The following is a 22,105-nucleotide window of genomic DNA, read 5'->3' on the forward strand; positions in this document are numbered from 1 at the left end:
CATTATTTCGTAATGTAAACAATATCAAAGATTAACAATTGAATGAGTTAATATCTGAAATTGTTATACAATTGTCACAGTTTAAACAGCACATTTGGCAGAGTGCATCTGATGTTTCTTCAATGACTAATTTGATTGATTTTTTTTTATGCCACTTTTAAGCACCCCATTTAGGCTATTTCGTGTCTTTTTATTGGTTGAAGAAGCCGGAGTGCCCGGAGAAAACCACCGACCTATAATTAGAAAACTGACAAGCCTAGTTAAATAAGATTTGAGTTGAGTGCTTCCACACAAACCGGGTTCAAACTCACAACCTCAGTGTTGACTGGCTAATGATAACATTAATCCATCTGCACAGAAAACTTTTTCATTTTAATACTAGTCCGGAAACTAATTATCAAAATTTGTCCCTTTATGACTAGTCCGAAATCAATATTTACTAGTCTGGGGCATCGGACTAGTGGCTAACTGTGCAGACTGCCGGGCATTAGTAGCTACTTAGACCACTCGGCTACCGAGACCCCCTTCAATGACGAAGGTCTGTTGTACAGTGTAAACAAATTACCTTTTGGAGTTCTGGATGTAAATTCTTGGTCAAAATAAAAGGCATCATCTGTTTGTACTACTGCTGGCTTAAAAGGTGGGTTTAATATTTTTTTATACAGTTTATCAAAATCTATGGTGGAAAAAAATGGTTGTTTCTTCATATCTTCTATGCCATTGGCACCTGTCCCTAAATAGAAAAGTTTGTCAAGATTAAAATTGATATATCAGTGGCAAAATAAAACATGTTAGATTTTCTGACCAGAATAAAAATCATGAAAAAAAATAACCAAGTAATGAGAAAAAGAAAATGAGTTGTCTAGCTGATACCACAACAAAATAAGTCATTCTTTCCTTCAGAAATTTCAAACTAGACATAATGAATATATCTGCAAAATATACTTAAAACAGACCTTTAAAGGGGTACTAGCTGTCAAATTCATGTTTACCAATTTTAATCAAATTCTCATATTTGATTTATAACAATGTAAAACATTTATCCAAACTATTAAAAGTCTAAAATAAACAATTAACAGGGCATGGGCATGAAAATATGTAGCTTTGTTTTGTGTGTATTAAAGTCTTTACGCCATCTAGTTAATATTCTAGTCGAACTCTTAAAGTCATTCAATGACCATATAAACGATGTACACATAAATATAGATATAAATAGATTAAGCAAACTCGTGCTGTTGGATTATTCTAGGTCTATTAAAATTCATATTATAGATGAAAAATAAATGTTTATCATCGTTATTACCTGTATAAGAATGATTTTTTGTGGATCGAATCAGTCAATCAAATGATTTAAATTTGTTTCACTTTCAATGTTGACATTCTTTTCCTTTAAATAACTTAACACATACAATTCACATGTTATCCATTGCAAGCTAAGGGGTTAAATTGAAGTTCACATGAATACGGATTTAATGAGGTCTAATTATTCACTTGCAAGTGAATAATTCATAATCAATGATGTTTTTTTTTAGCTTATTTTGACAAAATTGAACCATACTGGATGATAAAAGTGAATTAGTATTTCACTATTTGCATTTCATTAGTGATTGGGCAAAACAAATAATATATTAGATTTTTATAAATCTTGTAGCTAGTGGCCCTTTAACATGAATAGAATTTTGTACATAACTTACCTAATCTATTAGCTGGATTTCTTTTGAATAAACATCTTAGTAATCCTTGAGCTTCTGGACTTAAAAACTGTGGCATTCCTAATTTGGCTCTGAAAATATTCAAATATTGTAAAATTGGCTCTGAAAATATTCAAATATAGTAAATAATGGCTCTGTAAATATTCAAATATTGAAAAAGTTGGCTCTGAAAATATACAAATATTGAAAAAATTGGCACTGAAAATATTCAAATATTGTAAAAATTGGCTCTGAAAATATTCAAATATTGTAAAAATTGGCTCTGAAAATATTCAAATATTGTAAAAATTGGCTCTGAAAATTTTCAAATGTTGTAAAAATTCAGTTGAGAATTAAAAAAGATCTCTTTATAATATACGTAACAGAGTATGAAATAAACACTTGTGTGTAAAAGTCTCAATCCTTAATAATCAAATTAACTATAAATGTATAAATTTTTTACTCAGTGTTTCCGGAATGACTGTGTTTGAATGAATATTGGTAAACATATAGTGGTTAAAATCAACAAAAATTTAGACAATGTGGACAATATGAACATTTAAAATCAATCATTCTATAAATGATTTCATCTCCTGACCTTTTATAATTGTTAATTTCAATAATATAAATCAGTGAGAACTAAGGACATTGAAGTTTTCAATTTGCAAGAAACTGTTTTTTTATTGAGCTTACTTCAATATTTGAGTCATAGTTTCCTTTCTGTTGGACCCTTGGAATGGTAAAGCACCTGTCAACATTTCAAACTAAGAAAAAAGAAGAAAAAAACATTATTCTAAAAAATATATACTGTAAATTAAGAAATTATTGTCAGATTTTTATTATTGTGTAAATACGACAGAGTTGAAAACGCAATAATTTAAACTTGCATGTTGAAATTTTTCATATGAATTAAACAGTATTTTTTTCAATGTCGCATAAATTAAAATTGCAGTTAAGTCCAAAATGACTAAATCACATTTATAAATGCACGCATTAATTTCTAAATTTACAGTAGTCAATAATTTCATATTTTCTTCACATTAAGTTTATCAAGCCCTGCAGATTCAATAAAGGTTCATACACTTTTGACTGTTTTGTATAGTTTACATGTTGTAGTGTTGCCATCTGCATTTAACTTACATGCACATAGACAAGACATGGGCATACCAAAAGTGGTCTCCCTTGGACAGATTTAATCAACAAGTAATTATAAATCTATGCAGAAATTTAAAAGCCAACAGGCGATGATTGAGGGGATAGAAACAAATAATCTCTATGAAAAAGAGAAGTGCTAATGCTTAAACCTTTGGAAACCAATTATCGGGGGGGGGGGGGGGGGGGGGGCTGGGGATCTCAGGTGCTCTGGAAGGGTAACAGGAAATAGTACAAATCGTTTACATTTACATTTGCTGGTGAATCACTCTAAAATATATCTCTACATATTTTTCGGGTATTGTATCATAGGTTAGTTAATCAGTATTATCAATCACCTTTTTTCAATGTGAATCACTCTACACCAGAAAAATTTCTTAACACTTTGTGAGTACAGTCATAAGATTGTATTTCTAACAAATAGAAAAACCCCATCAACTTACCATAAGCACACCGTATGACCACCAATCTGCTGCAGTACCGTGACCCTTTCTATTGACAACCTCAGGGGCCATATACTCTACTGTACCGCAAAAAGAATAGGTCTTCTTTTCTTCAAATACAGATTCTTTACTCAGTCCAAAGTCCGTTAATTTGATATGACCATCTGAATCAAGTAAAATGCTGAAAGACAAAACAAGTTTATACTTATTCAAAGATTTCATCGTGTAACTTTTAAAAGTTGAACCAACTTGAATACTACTATTCTATATGAACATGTAGAAAATGGATAAATATTAAGGAAATTTTCAACTTTTCTCGGTGATGTTATCATGGTTATTACGAACATTATGAATATTCTTCCTACATTAAATTCTGTAATATAAAAAAGAAGATGTGGTATGATTGCCAATGAGACAACTGTCCACAAGAGACCAAAATGACACAGACATTAACAACTTTAGGTCACCGTACGGCCTTCAACAATGAGCAAAGCCCATACCACATACTAGTCAGCTATAAAAGGCCCGATAAGACAATGTAAAACAATTCAAACGAGAAAACTAACAGCCTTATTTATATAAAAAAATGAACGAAAAAAAATATGTAACACATAAACAAACGACAACCACTGAATTACAGGCTCCTGACTTGGGACACCAGCATGAGGTCAATTGGCTCCAATTAAATTTGTTTTTACTGTGACATAATATTAGCATTGTGACATAGGCATTAGACAATGTCTAGGAATATGTTGAAAGTCGTCTATACTCACTTCTCTGGCTTCAGATCTCTGTAGACAATACCAACTGAATGTAAATGATCCAAGGCCATAGCCAGCTCAGCCAGGTAAAACTTCACATCCTCTTCAGTAAACATCACCTAATATATATATAAAAATTAAACTTACATTTTTACAAAACAGTTTACTATAATTGATTTTTGAAGGCGTTTTTTTTTTACCAAAAAATTATTAGATTTGATTGCTCGCAAACCACAAAATAAGAAAAAAAATGGCTCAAAAAAAAAATTTTAGTTTTAAATATTGCTTTACTGAAAGTTCAGTATTTGTCAAAAAAAAATAGAAACAATGATGACCATTGTTTTTAATCAATTCTGGAAAGTGTCATTGAAAAACTTAAAATTGATGGTGAAGAAATTCTCATACAGCTTTAGGAGTTGTAGCTCAAAAAGGGTTTGAATAAAGACCACATCACACAAAGTATTTAACACTAAGGATACTCTAAGCTCTGATCATTATAAATCAAACATAATCTATATGAAAATTTATTACAGAAACGTTTAATAAAATTCAAGTTTCATCAATTTTAAAAACTAAATTAGACACAATGTAATCATTATTGGTCTTCCATTGGTTTTTTTTCCACAAGTTTGTACAAATAAAACAAAAATTATTTTAAAAGTTCATAATTTTATTCAATACCTACATTAATCAACAAACTATCCATCTATCCATTAAAATCAGGTATTCATTAAAATAATTTATTGAGATGATATGATTTTTAGAATTGGCATCATGTATTTTTGACATGGCTTACCTCTTTAGACAATCTTGTAAACAGATCACCACCTCTTAAAAATTCCAAAATTAGGTACAACTTTCCTTCTGTCTGAAATGCTGCAAGAAATAATAGAAGAGCAATTGACAAATGGACCCCTTCTTTATTCAAACATAATTGTATGAGTTTAACTGTACATTTTTTCTATCACAGCAACAAATAGGGAGTAAGAATGCAAACAATAGAAATATACAAAATATATTCAGTGTTCCAGCTAGGCCGTTTTCAGAGGACGCGGTGCCCGCCCTTTCCCAAGTGCCGCCCTGTGCCCTTTTTACAGTTTGCAGGGTGCCCTGCCTGTTTTGAAGATCGATTGTATATTATTTTGTTTGTATTGATATGATCCGCTTATTACTTAATTTTACCTGGCGAAAAGATTATGACTTTGTTTACAACCCCAAGCTAATCAATGGTTACAGCTGGTGTCATAATCTGTTGTTATAGGTATTCCGTTTATCAGATGGGTCATTAATGATCATCCACATTAATTCATTCAAATAGAATCATTCAAATAGAGTCAGTCGGCAATTATCTTTGAAGAAATGTGTATACAAACTTGGGCACAATTTGCAATGTTAACTGTAGTTTCATGGAGAAAAAGTAATGCCAAAAAGTGAAAACCATAAACAACTCGTGGAAGACATCGTTTTACTTGTTCTCTGTGAAATAAATAGCTAATTCAGACATATTTGTTATTGACTGCCCTCATTTTTGATACGAAAATAACAAAATGGGCTGCCATATTGTTGATCCTATTTACATCTTCTACGTACTGTTAATAATCCTCCAAAGAAGGAGCCCCCACCCGAATAAAGAAAAATAACTCAATCTGATTTTTTCCCTAGCATTGAGTAATTACCCACTTAACATATTCTAAAATATGTCTACATACTTCTTTCTTAAGAATATATATGTTTAGGTATTTTGAGTTATGGGAAAAGTTAAAGAGAGTCTTAGTAGCAGTGTTGGTAGGGTGCCTTGGTCATCCTTTTCCGTTTTCTTTATTTTTAATACAAATTTTCACTTTTGCTATATTGCCATTAAGCCCAGCAGAGGTAGAAAGGTGAAACTGGTAAAGTGTTTCAGACCATAGAAACAGAAAAAAGCAGGGTACCTGTCAAAACATGCTGCATATAAAGCTTAACTGTGCCAAGTACACGAAGTAATGATTTAAAAACTTGTGTGACAAGCTGCTTGACAAGTTTTTCAGCCTAAAAAGTAGAAAGATAAGAGTTCTATACGGGCTAATGATGTAGTTCTTGTATAACCAGTGATTTCAACAAATAAACACAATGTTTTATTAATATTTGTAATAAATATACCCTTTTCATATTTTCATACCACGCATTAAATGCCCTTTTTCAGGATTGGCACCCTGCCCTTTTGAAATCCTAGCTGGAACACTGATATAAATGTTCTTGTACAATGTATGTGTAATATATTATGTATATATATAACAAGTCAAAAAGGGTACAACATCACCATTAAATAACTATAAAATGAACAAATATTAGATATTCCGGACAACTGATATCCTTTTTCAATAATAGCACGATGTCAAATGAATCATGTAAAAATATTCAAAATGTCTCTTCAGTGATGTTAGGGATCGAAACGGTATTTGGAAGGCCATAGAAAAAGTACCCTCATTTTTAGATACTCTTGAATTTTAAGAGTCAATATAGGATGAACGAATCATATAAACCGGAGGGAAAATATGATACAAGCCCCATTTATATATATATATTGCAATTCTTTTTTTAAACTTTCTTATACATGGGTTCATGAAATAGTGCCTTAGCAAGAACTCGGTGTATTTGTAATTTAATTAGATCAAGCTTAATACAAAATACTATGTGTTCTAAAATATAGTAACAATCTTACCATAGTGCAGTCTCACTACAAATGGATGATTAATGTCAGCAAGTATATCACGTTCCATTTTTGTTCTTTGGCGATCACGAACTGAAAACAAAAATTAGCACAATAAGAAATCAAAAGAAATTAAATAAGTTAATTCAACTTTTTCTAAATTGAATCTTCAAAATTCATGAGGAATATATTAATTGAAATAAAATTAAAATATATAATCAACTGTCAGAGTTGATAAGATTTTTTCTGGTTCGATGTATTCCTTTTACCAAAGTCATTTTGGCTTCCCTTAATACAAGCTGCAGTTACTGCAATGAAATCAAGGCATTGAAAGGAGTGTTTAATTCAAAGATATTAACAAAACTAAACAATGCATACTTAATAATCAATCCTAAATGTAAATTAAATTTATAGATATCCAAACTGAGAGATGCCAAAATTTTGCTTGACTCTTGAATTTCATTGTATGTATTTCAACAGTCAACTATTATACAGTACACAAACATTGACAAAATCTAATTCAAGATTGTGTTTTAGAGATGGCTAACTAGTGTAACTATCAGGGTTTTCTCATGGTCTTGTTTTTATGTCAATGTGTTGCCCGATAATGGTAAAGGTTAGAAAAGCCTGAAATAATCAACAAGGTGGACAATGTCACCCCTTTATGATTCTTTACCAAACTTTGTTAATGGACTGACAGCCTAAACCCCATTGGTTATCAATTCCTAATCATAATAATATTTTTTTTTAGTTTTTAGTCCGACTGTAAACTAAATAAAATGCCTTAATACCCCGGTACAACATGTACAAGCAATGAGTCTAATAAATAATTCTGTATAACAATTCAATTAAAAATAAAAAATATACTCAAATTCTCAAATCGAATTTATAGCAATAAAATACCTTTTAAAGTTGCCTTTTTCAAAACCTTCATAGCGTACAAGGTACCAGCATCCGCTCCTTTTATTTTTCTCACCAGGAAAACCTGCATATAATAAAATCAATGTTAAAGGGAAAATTCACGATTTTTTACTTATGGTTTAAATATGTTCATTATGACATAATATATATATTCACAAAGTTTTATCGCTATATGTGCAGTAATAAAGGAGAAATTCAATAATTAATGAAAAAATATCAACTACTTCCTGTAGGTCGTGACGTTTTCTCCTGATTTTTGCATGCCGGGATTTAAAATACAATCATTAAAAGTCTTGGTTTTTAATCATATTTTAACGTAATCGTAAGCGCGCCGATGACTTATGCTTTATCTAATAACCATCCGATAATAAGAAGATAAAACGCACAGACGTTCAATTGTACTCATTCGTGAGATAAATTATCTATGTTAATCGTATATATTCGAATTATTTTTGTAGACAACACAAAAAGTTATAAATTTATTTTTAATAAAATCATTTTCGGACTGATAAGGTGAACAAATTAAAGTACAATAATCTGTAAAGACAATATGTTGGTGTACTCTTATTGCCCTTTTACTATCTCTGCTATGACTAGGTTTATACGATGTGTGTATTCACGGTTTTGTGGCAATACTCGTAGATGGCTTGTTGAAAGGTAAATTGTTATTTGCACTTCGGTATTTAACCACCCCTCTAGGGCACACCTTGCCAGGTGTGACTGTCTATTCGGATCAGTGGGAGCATTTAATACACACATTAAAAATACATATTCAAGTTGGTGACAAATAAAAATTGGTCGCCGTGGAATTATTTAATTATATTTGGTGCTATTATTTATTTGAATTCAAATAAGTTAATTTACTTAGAAATACACAATTTTCGGTTAAAGACGGGAAACTTTATTCATATGTCAGAATGAAATGATATACAAGTCTTGTCCTTGATTTATGTCTCATAAAAAAGGGGGACTTAGAAATTAGAAATAGCTTTACTAAATCATTTTTATTTGTCTTTATTAGGCGAAAAAATCATGTACGAGAACACTTACATTTAGACTTTTGAAAGCCATGTATTAATTAATATCTGAAACTATCTGAAGATAACTCTACCGAAGCGGAATATAATATGTACGAATAAAGAAAAATTACTTTTGTACTTAAGAGGTTCAAAAAGTTGACAGGAAATTTAAGGATCTTCATGGAATGGAATCGATAAATTACGAATAGATATTCTTTTCAAGTGTGAAAAACGTCAACCAAATTTATTCATAATCGGGAACGTCCTTATTAAAATCTGAGACTACTATAATGTGAAAAACGTCAACCAAATTTATTCATAATCGGGAACGTCCTTATTAAAATCTGAGACTACTATATTAATCGTAGTCTCCCAACGTATATATATACTTAAATAATTATTTGACCAACGATGTCAAAATTAAAAGACAACGAATTTAATGTTATCTTTCCCTATTTTTGAATGTTATTATAAGTCTGTTCAACTTGCAAGAATACCCCTAAAGCGGACAAATATCCGACAAGCAGTTTATTCTTTAAATTGCTGTCATTGAATATCAAGAAAGAAAATAAATCCCGAAATTGATACTCAATAGTTTTCCTAGAAAATATTCACATCCCTTGGGGAATATTAGTGTACGTCCAGTTGCATATATTTTACATGAATGTTGGAACAATTGTGATGATGACGAATTTCGTCCTTTATTCGAGAACAATCTAATTGATATATAAATCTGTGAGTTTACTATGTTCTTAACTTCGATGAACCAAAGCAAGTTATAAATTGACCTGTATTTAAATCAAATTGTTTCTTTTTTTTCTTCTTCTTCTTTTGGTATACAATAGTCTATCGAATTCGTTGATTACATACTGTTGGCATACGTGGACTAGTCTATTTACAAAACTTTTACCACAATTTACACAAAATGTATGTTTCTTTCTTATGTTCAATGTATACATATTTTAAATTGCGCTACTGACTATAGTTCCGTAACTTTCTACCCAGGCGTGTGTATACACAAATCGTCGACAAGTGCGCACATTTTTTTAAATCAATAATTCTGGTATGTTCCAATCTGTCCTAAACTATTGACAACGAGTATATATTACATTTTCCCAAATTAATCCTTGGAAAAATATGTAAATAGATTTGTATTTCTTCAAAACAATAAATTTGTATTATTTTTTTTTTTTATAAATAATATTCTTTACACCAGAAATGTTATTTATAAACTAGCGTATGAGTTCAGCAATGACTAGTATATTATATCACTTTCGGACACGCAAGACAAAAATGTGTATTATACATGCACCTCATAGTTTAAAATGGCAAGTTATAAGTTACGGTCGTGTACACTGATCACTACCTACAGAAGTGAAACGATGCATGAACTTGCAAGCCCGCCGGACAGGAAATCGATTGAATACCTGCACGTGTCACCTTACACCCCTTCCAATACCTTTGGGAGTAATACCTTTAGCCATGCTGGTGATCAGATGAGGGAAGATCCGAATTTATTTAAATAAAGTTTATCACTTTAAAGAATTATGAACGAATTAGATTTTCGAAAACAATTTCCACGGAACACTTATTTATGATTTGAACTTTGACTTTTTAACTAATTACAATATTATCAGTTTAAAAATAACAGACTATATGGTTATTTAAAAAAATAAGACCATTTTCCGTATCAAGTTAGTCAGTCAGATAAAACAACCGTACGATTGACAAGATATCGACACGCAATTACGACTACATCGTTTACTGTAGTTTTGTTCCTTTGTGGTTTATAGACATATCGGGATTTTTCATCGGAGAAGGTGACAAGATGGCGGAGCTCAGAGAACTGATAATAAAAATTTAAAATCGATGGTGATCTCTTATTTAGCGGAATAAAACTTTAATATCTATAAATTTGAGCATTTTTATACAGAATGGACATAATATCAATTTTTGATTTTTTTGCGAAGTTTCCCTTTAAGAAGTAATGACTTGCACATCAAATAAAGTTATAAAGGTAAATAACTAAAGAATGGTTAAAATGATGCTACCCAAATTTGTTCTTGATTTATGGCGGCAAAATGTTTATTTCATCACACAAGTATTGAATTTCCTTAAAACAGCTATCATATTCATGATTATGAACATTGGGATGTATCAGGCAACACTTTCTTCACTTTTAACACGAGTTCAGTTTATTTTTCACTTTACAACGGAAATAAAATGGCTTAGGGTTGGCGCTCAAAATAGGGTTGGTTGGGTAACCGTAAACAGACATATATTTTTTTTGGCCTAATAAGCATTGTGTATAAGTTTCCTAACATTAAGTTAAGGCAAACTAAATAAGAGTATGGAAACCAACATTAGGAATATGGACGTACATACAGATAGACAAGGGTAAAACTAAATCCCCCTCCCTTACAATAAAAAAAATACATTAAAAAACACTTGAATATATATAGGTATCTTTGATCATTGAAAAAAACAAAATCTATAAGACATTTAGTCATGTCAGTGGCATTCTGCAATACATGTAATCGAACAAACATTTATCTATTCCAAACAAATCCTAAATAGTCAAAATATTGTTAGAATATTGTACCTTTCCAAATGATCCTTGACCTAGAACCTTGAGCAGATCAAATGTAGATGGATCAACCTTTTCTCCATCCTTTGTTAATTCAGTCAAACAGATATTTCGCATCTGTGGATCATTGTCATTCTGTGGATAAAAACATATTATTCTTTACAAAGACATCAGTTTAAAAATATAGCTTTAAAACACACATTTGAAAATGAATTACCACCTTTTGAATACAAAATATCCTAGGTTTGAATTTACAGTTCACATTTTAATAGTTTAAAGAACATTATCGCAAAAAAATCATGATTTGCAGTCAAAACATGGTCTATAACAGAACAAATAGTGCACCTGGAAAATGAAACCAGTCTTACCTCATCTATAAGCATATCTTCAGTTGATCCTGTTTCCTGTAACAGAAAAAGTGATTTACAATGTAAGTTAAAATCTCTTTTAAAACCAATTAATAATTATAGTCTGTCTGGCTATTTCTAAAGCTAATTTATTGGTAAAGCCATATATATCTATTAAATATGAATCATCTGCATTTGTGTTTTTTTTTATAATTGGACCCCTCTTTTAAAAAAGTTGTTCCAAATATGATGAATATTTTTCCCTTTTAAGTTTTTCTACAACAGCAAAATGACCCCTTGCACAGTGGTAGTACAGTTCCTAATTTGAGAAATATTCCTCATTCAAAACAGACAGCTTCATGAACAGTTATGATACATTGTTTTGGACCAGTGTGCAAATCAATAGAAATAATACAGGTTAATTTGTATCAAAAGAAGCAATAGTATTAATTAAAGCTTTGTGATATAATTTAAACATTTATCAATAAGGATGGTAATTGGAATACATGTTTAATTTTTTTTATACCATGCTTCTTCAGAAAATGATTGAGATCAATCATTTTGTTGTTGCACAAGTCTCAAATTTCTCTGTTTATATTTTTGGTCCTTTAAATGATTATTTTTTGGTGTTCTGAAGCATCTTGTTGGAATGTTACTTACATATTCATAGGTCACTACAAAAGTCTTGTCGCAGATTTGTTGAAACTTTAATTCTTCAATGCTAGGGCACAATAGAGGGTTTTATAAAAATATCTTTGACTTATATCTCTATAAATATGTTAATGCCTAAGGCCATTTATCAGACTGGTTTGGAAATCATTTGGATGGCAACCGTTTGGTTTTTAGGAGAAATAAAATAGATGCGATATATATTTTATATAATTTGACTAACAACATCATTGTCCGCCACTTCCATGGGCTTCCATGGATCAGCGTTTACTGCCAGTGGCATGCTTGGGCTGTAAAGAGGAATTTTGATTAATACAATATCCCCTGTCAACTTTCTTCCATTAAAATGGCGGCTTCCGACACGAGATAGAGGCCACCCACACTTCCGGTATGCGGAGAAAGAAAAGTGACAGTTGGCGGGAAATTAAATATTCGGCAATATGGTTTTTTTTTACAAAATTTAAGTTTGCATGATTCTACTACTTTACTTTATCGTCGAAAAATAAAAATTGTAAACAAAGTAAAGGCAGTGGCTTATTAGCCTGTTAGCCAGCTCTGATTAAAATATCTTACTATAGACCAAATTCGGGCAATTCTCTATAATTGCTGGTGCCTGTATATTAAAGTGACAATCAGAAATTGTATATTTAGATATACATTTCCTTGCTGTAAAATAGCCAATTCTGTAGAAAAATTATATTTTGCCCGTTTGAATTATAATTGAATATTTTACTCAGAGCTAGCCGGCAAAATTACAAATACCGGTAAACTGGTTAACCACTGCCCATGTGCCCAAAGTAAAATATGACAATAAAGGATCGATGTTACATATTTCAGAATAAGTTTTTAGACTAGTTTATAAGAATATATCAAAACATCATAACAGCAGAGACATATGAAAATAAACTTATCATAGATACCATACCAGGATTGCCTGAATTTTGTATCTGCGACATACAAAAAGATAGATACCATACCAGGATTGCCTGAATTTTGTATCTGCGACATACAAAAAGACTCATCAGTGACGCTTGGGGGGGGGGGGGGGCCACGCTTGAATAGACTGAAAAAAGGTAAAAAGATCAAATAACTGAGTACGAAGAGGACCCAACATTCCTAAAAGTTTTGCCACCTAAGGCAATCTATTCCTGAGGCTAGAAAAGCCTTAGAATTTCAAAAAAATTAAAATTAAAATTTTTGTAAACAGTTTATAATAACTTTATAATAATGACGATATCAATGTTAACTTATGCAACACAAAAGTGCTGACTACCGTGGGCTCGTGATAGCATCGGGGAATCAAAACTCCTCCAGCAGTAGCATCGATCCAGTAATTGTAAATAAACTCATCCTATATATCACTGAGGATTGAAATTTTGTATTAACGCTAGACGCGCGTTTCTTCTTCAATGGACCTAAATGTTTCGCACTGTTGACAAGAAATAACATGAACACAATTTTCTTATTTTGTAGTTTTTCTCATCATGACCAGTGCACTTCAGTGCCATATAACATTACAAAGCAGAGGTCATCGTCATTTTGAATAATTGAAATGTGTATATACTAGTAATATATATCGTAATATATATTGTATTTTAATGTATGAATGTATGAATGTTTGAGGGCCTCAATGAAAATTAGACTAGTTCTTATTGCGTTACCCTCTTTAAATAAAGATTTTATTATTATTATTATTATTATTATTATTATTATTATTATTATTATTATTATTATAGATGGTTTGTCAGCTGCTGATTCACTGGGGCGGATTCAGTCATTTAAAAAAGGGGGGTTCCAACTATATATGCTCCCATTCAAATGCATTGATCGTCCAAAAAAGGGGGGTTCCAACCCCCGGCCCCCCATCCCCACTGGATCCGCCACTGATTCATGCAGCTTCCATTATGATAATTAATGAGCTATACTCATGACAAATGCATAGCAGCAAAGAACTATACATTACTACATTGCAAGATTCGTCAAAGAACGATAATCTAGAACTCAAGAAAGCAAGTGATAACTGAGAAACAGAGGAGATCATTTTATAATTATCGCGGGAGATATAGCATTAGTCATTAATCTGTCCAAAAAGGAAAATTTCGATTGATGTGCAATCTGTTTCAATCCCATGATCATCAAACTTCTTATATTTCTAATTTCTCATCTTCATTATTCATTAATCATATCGGTTTTTGATGGGGTATTTTAAAATTCTTGCAGCAAATATTTATCATTGTTTGTAGAAGTCAATTCTTGTAAGATCTTGTAAGTGTCTAAATCCTTTTTTTGTCAATTTTTTATAAAACCTGGCACATATACACCTCTATGATCTTTTATCATTCAAGAAGATCAAAAATCAGACCTTCGCTCCTTGAAGAATCACACAAATACATTAAAGACGATATCATCAAACTGCAGACTTTGGTCAAGTTTGGTGGACAAACACTCGATATTCCAAAGGGTACTTATGACTTTGCATCCCGGCTCAGATTTGTTCTCGGCTCAGATTTTTTCCCTTACTCCGATCGAGAAGAATTCACAAAGCACCTAAAAAAAGAACAAAAAAAGATAAAGCATTTTGCCAAGATCTGTTATTTTACATTCAGATATGTTGATAATGTACAGTAACTCAATAACCCGCATTTGAGCGATTGATTGCATCACATATATATCCCAGTGAACAACACACAGAATGCTGCCAAAATTAAAAGGCCTGAATTATATCTAGTTTTTTTTCTTGAAATTGACGACCTAGAACTAGGGTCTTTATCTTAAACGAGTCAATTTCAGTTTCCCCTTTAAATTAATTAATTGTCAACTAACCTTTGCCATATCGAATGATGTTTACATATAATACATTAAGGAAGGCAAACTTAATGCGATATTAAAAAAGTGTAAAACGATTAAATAAAAAAGTAATCCTGACATCCGAATAGTCTTGATGCTGTAATAATTGTCATTAAATTCATTATTTAATTATTCGAATATTTTGCAGTATCCGTCAAGTAGATTCTCGGTAGCGTGCTCGCCTCTAATGCGGGAGGTCGTGGTATTAAACTTCATACTCAGATTTTGAAAACATGATCATAAACAGATCTATTGGTATATTTACTACTTAAGAAAGAGACCGCTGATATAATTGAGCTGCAACTCTCTAAAACTATACAAAGTCGGAAATATTTGTGATATGACGTATAAATGTAGTGTTTTGTACTTTCTAAATTTGTCCTTAAACAACCCTTTTTCCACAGAAAACGCTACTTTTGTTTTTAGAAAATATCAAAAAGCGGTTCATTATTCATTATGATGCTAGTGTTTATTTAGTTATCCATAGCATGTGATGTCATATGGTGTCGTTTTCAGGGGCGTAGCTAGAAAGAAACGATGTGCAAAAATTTTGGGACCCTTTTATGCAGAAAAATGTTTTTTTTTCGGTTTTCGGTCATAGGACTGTTAAAAGATATTAAAAGAGGAGCTATATGTAGATAGGACTTATAAAAAAATTATGAATATTAAACTATTAATTAATCTTCTGAATAAAGTAACACATATTTGTGATATAGAATTTACTTAAAATTGTCCAAAATCTGCTCTTCGGGTCTAGGCAGAAACAAACTTCTGTATTACTTTAATTGTCAATATTCACACTGAAATCCCGATGAATATGCAGTAATGCTAGTAACTGTCGTTCATTGTTGATCGTACATTTGTTTTCAACATACTTAGTACACTGATGGATCTCCATGGTAGCACTCGCGAGATGTTATGAACCAGCGTACGTGTTCAGCATCGAGCGACCTCCCAATTGAATTCGTCAAAATCACATGCCAGGTCAGTTTCGTATGTCTCAGATAATGTTGAGATTTTTTCGTTTGTTATATTTCTTACACGATGGAGCAGATACAGCGCAAAAGTGCGATTTTCTGATAATACTAGACGCGACTCCACTCTCCAGTTCCCTTGTCATATCATTTGGTCTATGAACGCAAAAAATAATGAGACTTTCCAATACTGTTTTGGCGTGTTTGCAGGGTGATTGGCTCTGGTAGTCTGTCGACCACATCGCCTCGGCATATCGAGGGGTTCTGATAATTCTGATAATTCTAATGCCGATTGGTACATCTCGATCATTCCAAACTGATGAACCGTGCACTGTAATATGTGCTCCAAAAACTACATTTCTTAGACTGAGTATTAATGTGACAAATTCAAATCTAGTAAAAGATACAAGTTACTGTCCGATTTTGTCATAATCTCCAATGAAACTTTTATTTTGAAACCAAATGCCGTTATTTAATGATATTTCATCGGCATATTTCATCAATTAAAAAAGTGACAACATAGGTGTTTCCTTTAACATTCGATCTATAAATTTTTATTTTGCCATTTTTTTTTTGCATGCCGAATCGATGTGCACGCAACTGCGTGTTAGCGTATAGGCAGCTACGCGCCTGGTTTTCCATATTATCTGACAGAAATACAGATAATGTCGTTGTTGAAACATAATTCGTATTTCAGTTTTCCCTTGAAAACGCAAAGTTGTGCTTGTCGATGTCTTTGTTGTTTTTTTCCTTTTGCTTTTCTTGTTTTTATGTTTTGATGGTATTATGACATTATTCAGTGGGGAAAAACCTGACACACATGAAATATTTAATTTGACATCACATCTGTTTGAATATAAAACAAAAAGGATATTTACGGCAACTAATGATCTATGTTTGTGGTTTATTGTTTATATTCAGTTAAAATCAAAAGCAGTTACCTTATACAACAAATCTTTAAAAGCTTGTTTTAAGCTACAGAGATGCTTGTCATCATCTAACCCTAGTATTGCCACTTTTTTACATCTTTATGTAAACAGAAAGTCAAGTAATATTGCTGTAATGTCAGAGCTTGGTAGATTTCCTATGCAGTGGCGTAGCTAGGTCATTTCTACGTGTACGCCCAAACCTCGGTGAGGCCAAATAAACTGCTGGTTGTGGATAAGCAGAGGCATGACTAATTTCAGCTGATCTTCTGATTGCAATCCCTCTGATATCCAATTTATCATAAATAAATTGAAATATTTATATTTTTCCGTGTTTGGGTACAATCCGATATAAATCAAAATTGATACAGGGTTTCATATGTGTAGTGCAGTGGCAAATTTAAAAGGGACCCATAATTTAAAGAATACGCATATTTCTTACTTAATAGATTAGAAAGACCAAAAGAATGACAGAACATAGAAGTATAGAAATGATGCAATCCCCCCTTAAAACTTCCTGTTGGCCCCAATCCAGACCCTCATATATCACTGTGACATATAGTTTTGTTTAATATATTTAACTGTTTTTGTATTCAAAAGGAATATTTTATTTCTGTACAAAGAGTTGTTAATATCCGAATGGACAATATATACCATGCCCTGTCAGCCGAAGTCGTAATCTAATGAAAGAAAGTATTTGAAAGATTGCCTCCCTGTGCATTCGGTTATTAAACGGTGGCCAGATCGTCTGCTTTAAATTGCCCAAAAGAAAGTCCGCCCTTCGGTATAAAACTTAAAAAATGAACGAAAAACTTTTTGCTTCAGAATTTAACCATGAAAAAAAACTTAAATTTGACGAGGGTTTCACAAAGTAATTGATATGTAATAAATTTTAACCTTCGACTGTAAATGCAAAAAGAAATTCCTTTAATTCATAAAATGCGGGAAAATTCATCATATATAATTTCGTCATTATGCTCTGAATACTCGTTTGACCAATAACATTTTTTGTCCAGCTACAGTTTACGAAGGTTTGACAAAGTTATTGTTATCTTAAAACTTTAACTACATAATGCACCTACATGTACATAGTTATAATTTTGGCACCGCCGACGAAATTTAGGATCAAAATGTCTCCCTTTCGCGACATAAATGTCAATGGCTCGACCAAAAAGGCAAACCACTTATCGAATCTTAGCTCATAATTAATTGCTTAAAAAAAGAAGGGAAAGTGAGTATAGAATTCACGGTCGATTTAGAATTTGACAGAAAAAAATATGATACTAATTTTTGTCACTTTTATTCTCAATTACAAGCCATTGAAGAAAGACTTAGAAGGTTGATGTACTGTTAAATTTTTATTTAGATGATTTTTTTTTACGAAATTCAAGTGTACGCCCGGGCGTTTTGACGTAAACGTAGCTACGCGCATGCTATGTATTTTACTATAATTTTATCAATGTTAAAATATTGTCATAGACTGGAACATTTGAAAGAAGGATTACTATTTGATGCATTTATATGTTGTAAACAGTTACATAGCTCTAATGTAAATACATGGTATTCTAGTATAGATTATATTCAGAGAGAGATTGAATTACCAAATTTTGACCAATCAATTGGTTCTTTATGTCAGTATGTTAAAAATAAACTTTGTAAAAGTTATTTCACATTTTGGAATAAACTTAAGTATCAAACAATTAACTCCCAAAAAGGGAAGCTTGGTACTTATTTTTCTATAAAAAATTGTTTTAAAAAAGAAAAATATTTAGAATTGCAGGACTTCAAAAAAAGACAGTCAATTTGTAAATTAAGAATAAGTGCTCACTCTTTAAAAATTGAGACAGACAGATATTCAAAAAAGCATATAGAAAGATCTCAGCGTCTTTGTTCTAATTGCTCACTTGGTAAAGTTGAAGATGAGCTTCATTTCTTATTAGAATGCCCTCTTTATGATATTCAAAGGGACGATTTTTTTTAAAGACATTTCTAACAATGTTGTAATTTTATAAATTTAAATAAATCTTCTAAATTTTTATGGCTCTTGACCCAAGAAAATGTTACTCTTATGGAAAAACTGGGCTGTTATATTTGTGACTGTTTTGAATTAAGGAGATCAGGTATGAACACTGACACTAAGTCAAGTAAATAATTTGAGAATAAATACATATACATGTATAATGTAATTTTATTATTCTTTTATTCACAATATATACAGTGTATGTGGTTTTTAGCTTGATTCTGACCAATGCTTATATTCCAAATATATATGTATATGCCTCTATTGTTGTTGTTACCAATTATGTAAATCAATTGTATCTGATTTTATGCCGCCCTTTATGGGCCCTGTAATTTGGGAAATAAAAATATTCTATTCTATTCTATTCATTTAAATGCATTGGTATCAACGTGATGAACGCAGTTACTATCATCCCAATATGGCGGACACAAATATAGGGAAATTTTATAATGCCGATTTCTCCACTTTAACAGCTTATTTTCAGATATGTATTATTTCAAGAAACATCTTTATAAACCTTGCCATTGAAATATGTTTTTCGGACAGGTTGGAAAAGCAACAAGAAGGATCAAAATCGAGATACAAAAAATTACGATGATGATCGTAACTTTTATTTATTTTTTATCAACGATGATCGTAACTGTCTGTTCCAACGAAGCATTTTCTGATAACGTCCTATTGGTAAGTGCACAAATGGTTATGACTTCGCGAGATTTCGTTATTTTTTTGTTATCTAGTTCAATCTTAAAATGCATTGGGGGTTAACAACTTCATATTGATTTCATATGTTTTATATAAAAAAGGGACAGTTCATGTTAATGACCAGTTTGTTAAAATTGGAGATTTTTTACTTTTTTTTACCTTTACTTTATAGGGACAATAGTACCTTTCGAGGATCTGGTATTTTTGGGGAATTCAGACTTTATAGTTTCTTTTATTAACAGATTTACTACTTTTAAAGAAGAGGTTGAAAAAATAAAGCATTAAGAAGTGTAATCATATCTGTTGAATGACAAAAAAACCAATGAAACCGTCAATAAAGGGAGCTACTATTTGGGGGAGGGGCTAGGATGAATAATTTAGTCAGGCCTGCATTTTTTATGTTAAAATCTCTATCCTTCTTTTTTATTTTTACTCTATTCGGTCCCGTTTTTTTATCCTGATTTTTTTTTATATAAATTGTCATCCTGCCTTTTTGTTTGGCCAAGATGTTCATCCGGGCTTTTTTTTACTCAATCTCCTGTCCTGCCTTTTTCCAAATTTCATCCCCCTTTTAAAAACCAAATGGTAGATCTTCGACTAACTTCAATAAAACATGTCATATACCGTATAAATGTAATTTTTGCGCCTGTCCCATGTCAGGAGCCTCTGGCCTTGGTTAGTCTTGTATTATTTTAATTTTAGTTTCTTGTGTACAATTTGTAAATTAGTATGGCGTTCATTATCACTGAACTAGTGTATATTTGTTTAGGGGCCAGCTGAAGGACGCCTCCGGGTGCGGGAATTTCTAGCTACATTGAAGACCTGTTGGTGACCTTCTACTGTTGTTTTTTTCTATGGTCGGGTTGTTGTCTCTTTGACACATTCCCAATTTCCATTCTCAATTTTAAAGTTTGATTAAGAAAAATCAAGGCAACAATTTAAAAGCGATAGAAAGTCATCAAAATAAGAGTAGCAAACACTCATATCCAAATACATCTCATTACCGCAAAAGCAAGGCACAAATTATGGATTTTCCAGCGTTCGTTTCAGTACACTATTTTACATGTTATATTTTGGTTCTTGGTTTGTACTGGTATTTAGGGTTACACTAAAGACCTGAAAGTGGACCTGAAAAGACCTGAAAAGACCTGAAAAGACCTGAAAATATACGACTAAAATTATTCAAATTGCAATAACTTTTTTTATTATTGAATGGAATTTCTTCAAGTTGGAATTTTATTTATTGTAAATATTTATATTTCATTAAAATTTAAAAAAATTAAATAAAAAACAAGTATTTGATGCCAAAAGTTGGACCTGAACGGAGAAATGAAAAGACCTGAAGGGACCTGAAAATCTATGTCGGACTAATTCTAACTACAATAACTTTTTTAATATTCAATGGATATCTTTCAACTTTTGATTTTGTGACACAAAAAGTTCAATATAATGATAAAATTAAAAAAAAAAAATATGAAAAATACCATTTGGGTGTGAAAACTCGGAACTGAACGGAAATTTAAGTAACATAAATTTGCTTGAAAAGACTGCGGTCAGATTTATTCAATATCTTTAACTGATTTCAATCATTCTCCTTGAAATATGAATTTTGTTATAGGAAAGGTATAATATATCATTGAAATTATAAAGAATCTTATCGAAAATATAATTATTTAGTTACAAATTTCGGACCTTGTCGGTGAAATAAAAGACATGAATGGATTATAGGGGTAGTTGTATTTAAACTCGCAAAACATTGTTTTCCTATTTGTTTCTATTTTAGACAAAAGTCTATTGAAGAGAACGAATGACTTTATATTTATACAGGAACATATTTGAAAAGAAAGTACATTTATACGAAAATATGATAGGGTGCGAAGCAAAAAGAGGAAGAGTTACATGTAGCAAATGGAGTCATCAAACGTGCGCAGGGGTTACCAGTGATTGGTTTTGTGATGAACATAGGCAGTGTATTTAACTTCATGAATATACAAACATTATATTAGAGTAAGAGTCAAGTTATATGTGATTAAAGTAGACTGTGAATAATATTGCATTTTAATGTTTTTCAGTTTTAGTGTACTTTTACAGTATGTAAACGCATTTTTCTAAAGGCAGATTTTTTTTATTCAATATTTTAATTAAGTATTTTTTAATACGCTATTATTCTAAAATATTAACACTTTTACAGTATGTGGAGTCACTCAGTTTTCTTTTTAATGAACAAAAAATCATTTTTTAAGTATTTTTAAGAGGAATATTAATCTTGGATTAAACTTTTTTTAGATTTGTATTATCATTTTGTTTTTATAAGCGTAATTACATGACAATTAATAAATTTGTTCTATAATATTTGT

The 22,105-nt window shown here is 31.3% G+C and overlaps 1 protein-coding gene across 1 annotated transcript in view; it reads right to left on the reverse strand.

The window, feature by feature from the left end:
* LOC139491720 (ribosomal protein S6 kinase 2 beta-like) overlaps positions 1-12,661 on the reverse strand; it is a 30,708-nt gene extending 18,047 nt beyond the window's left edge. Inside the window, exons 1-11 of the mRNA XM_071279550.1 lie at positions 12,503-12,661; positions 11,632-11,667; positions 11,279-11,398; positions 7,640-7,721; positions 6,749-6,829; positions 4,844-4,923; positions 4,060-4,166; positions 3,287-3,467; positions 2,385-2,455; positions 1,695-1,783; positions 566-733 (exon numbers count right to left, since the gene is read on the reverse strand). Coding sequence (XP_071135651.1) covers positions 566-733; positions 1,695-1,783; positions 2,385-2,455; positions 3,287-3,467; positions 4,060-4,166; positions 4,844-4,923; positions 6,749-6,829; positions 7,640-7,721; positions 11,279-11,398; positions 11,632-11,667; positions 12,503-12,562 — 1,075 coding nt within the window. The 5' untranslated portion in view covers positions 12,563-12,661. The remainder of the gene's footprint in view (positions 1-565; positions 734-1,694; positions 1,784-2,384; positions 2,456-3,286; positions 3,468-4,059; positions 4,167-4,843; positions 4,924-6,748; positions 6,830-7,639; positions 7,722-11,278; positions 11,399-11,631; positions 11,668-12,502) is intronic.
* Positions 12,662-22,105: the final 9,444 nt, after the last annotated feature.

The sequence above is a fragment of the Mytilus edulis genome, chromosome 10 (genome assembly GCF_963676685.1).
Source record: "Mytilus edulis chromosome 10, xbMytEdul2.2, whole genome shotgun sequence".
Lineage (NCBI taxonomy): Eukaryota > Metazoa > Mollusca > Bivalvia > Mytilida > Mytilidae > Mytilus > Mytilus edulis.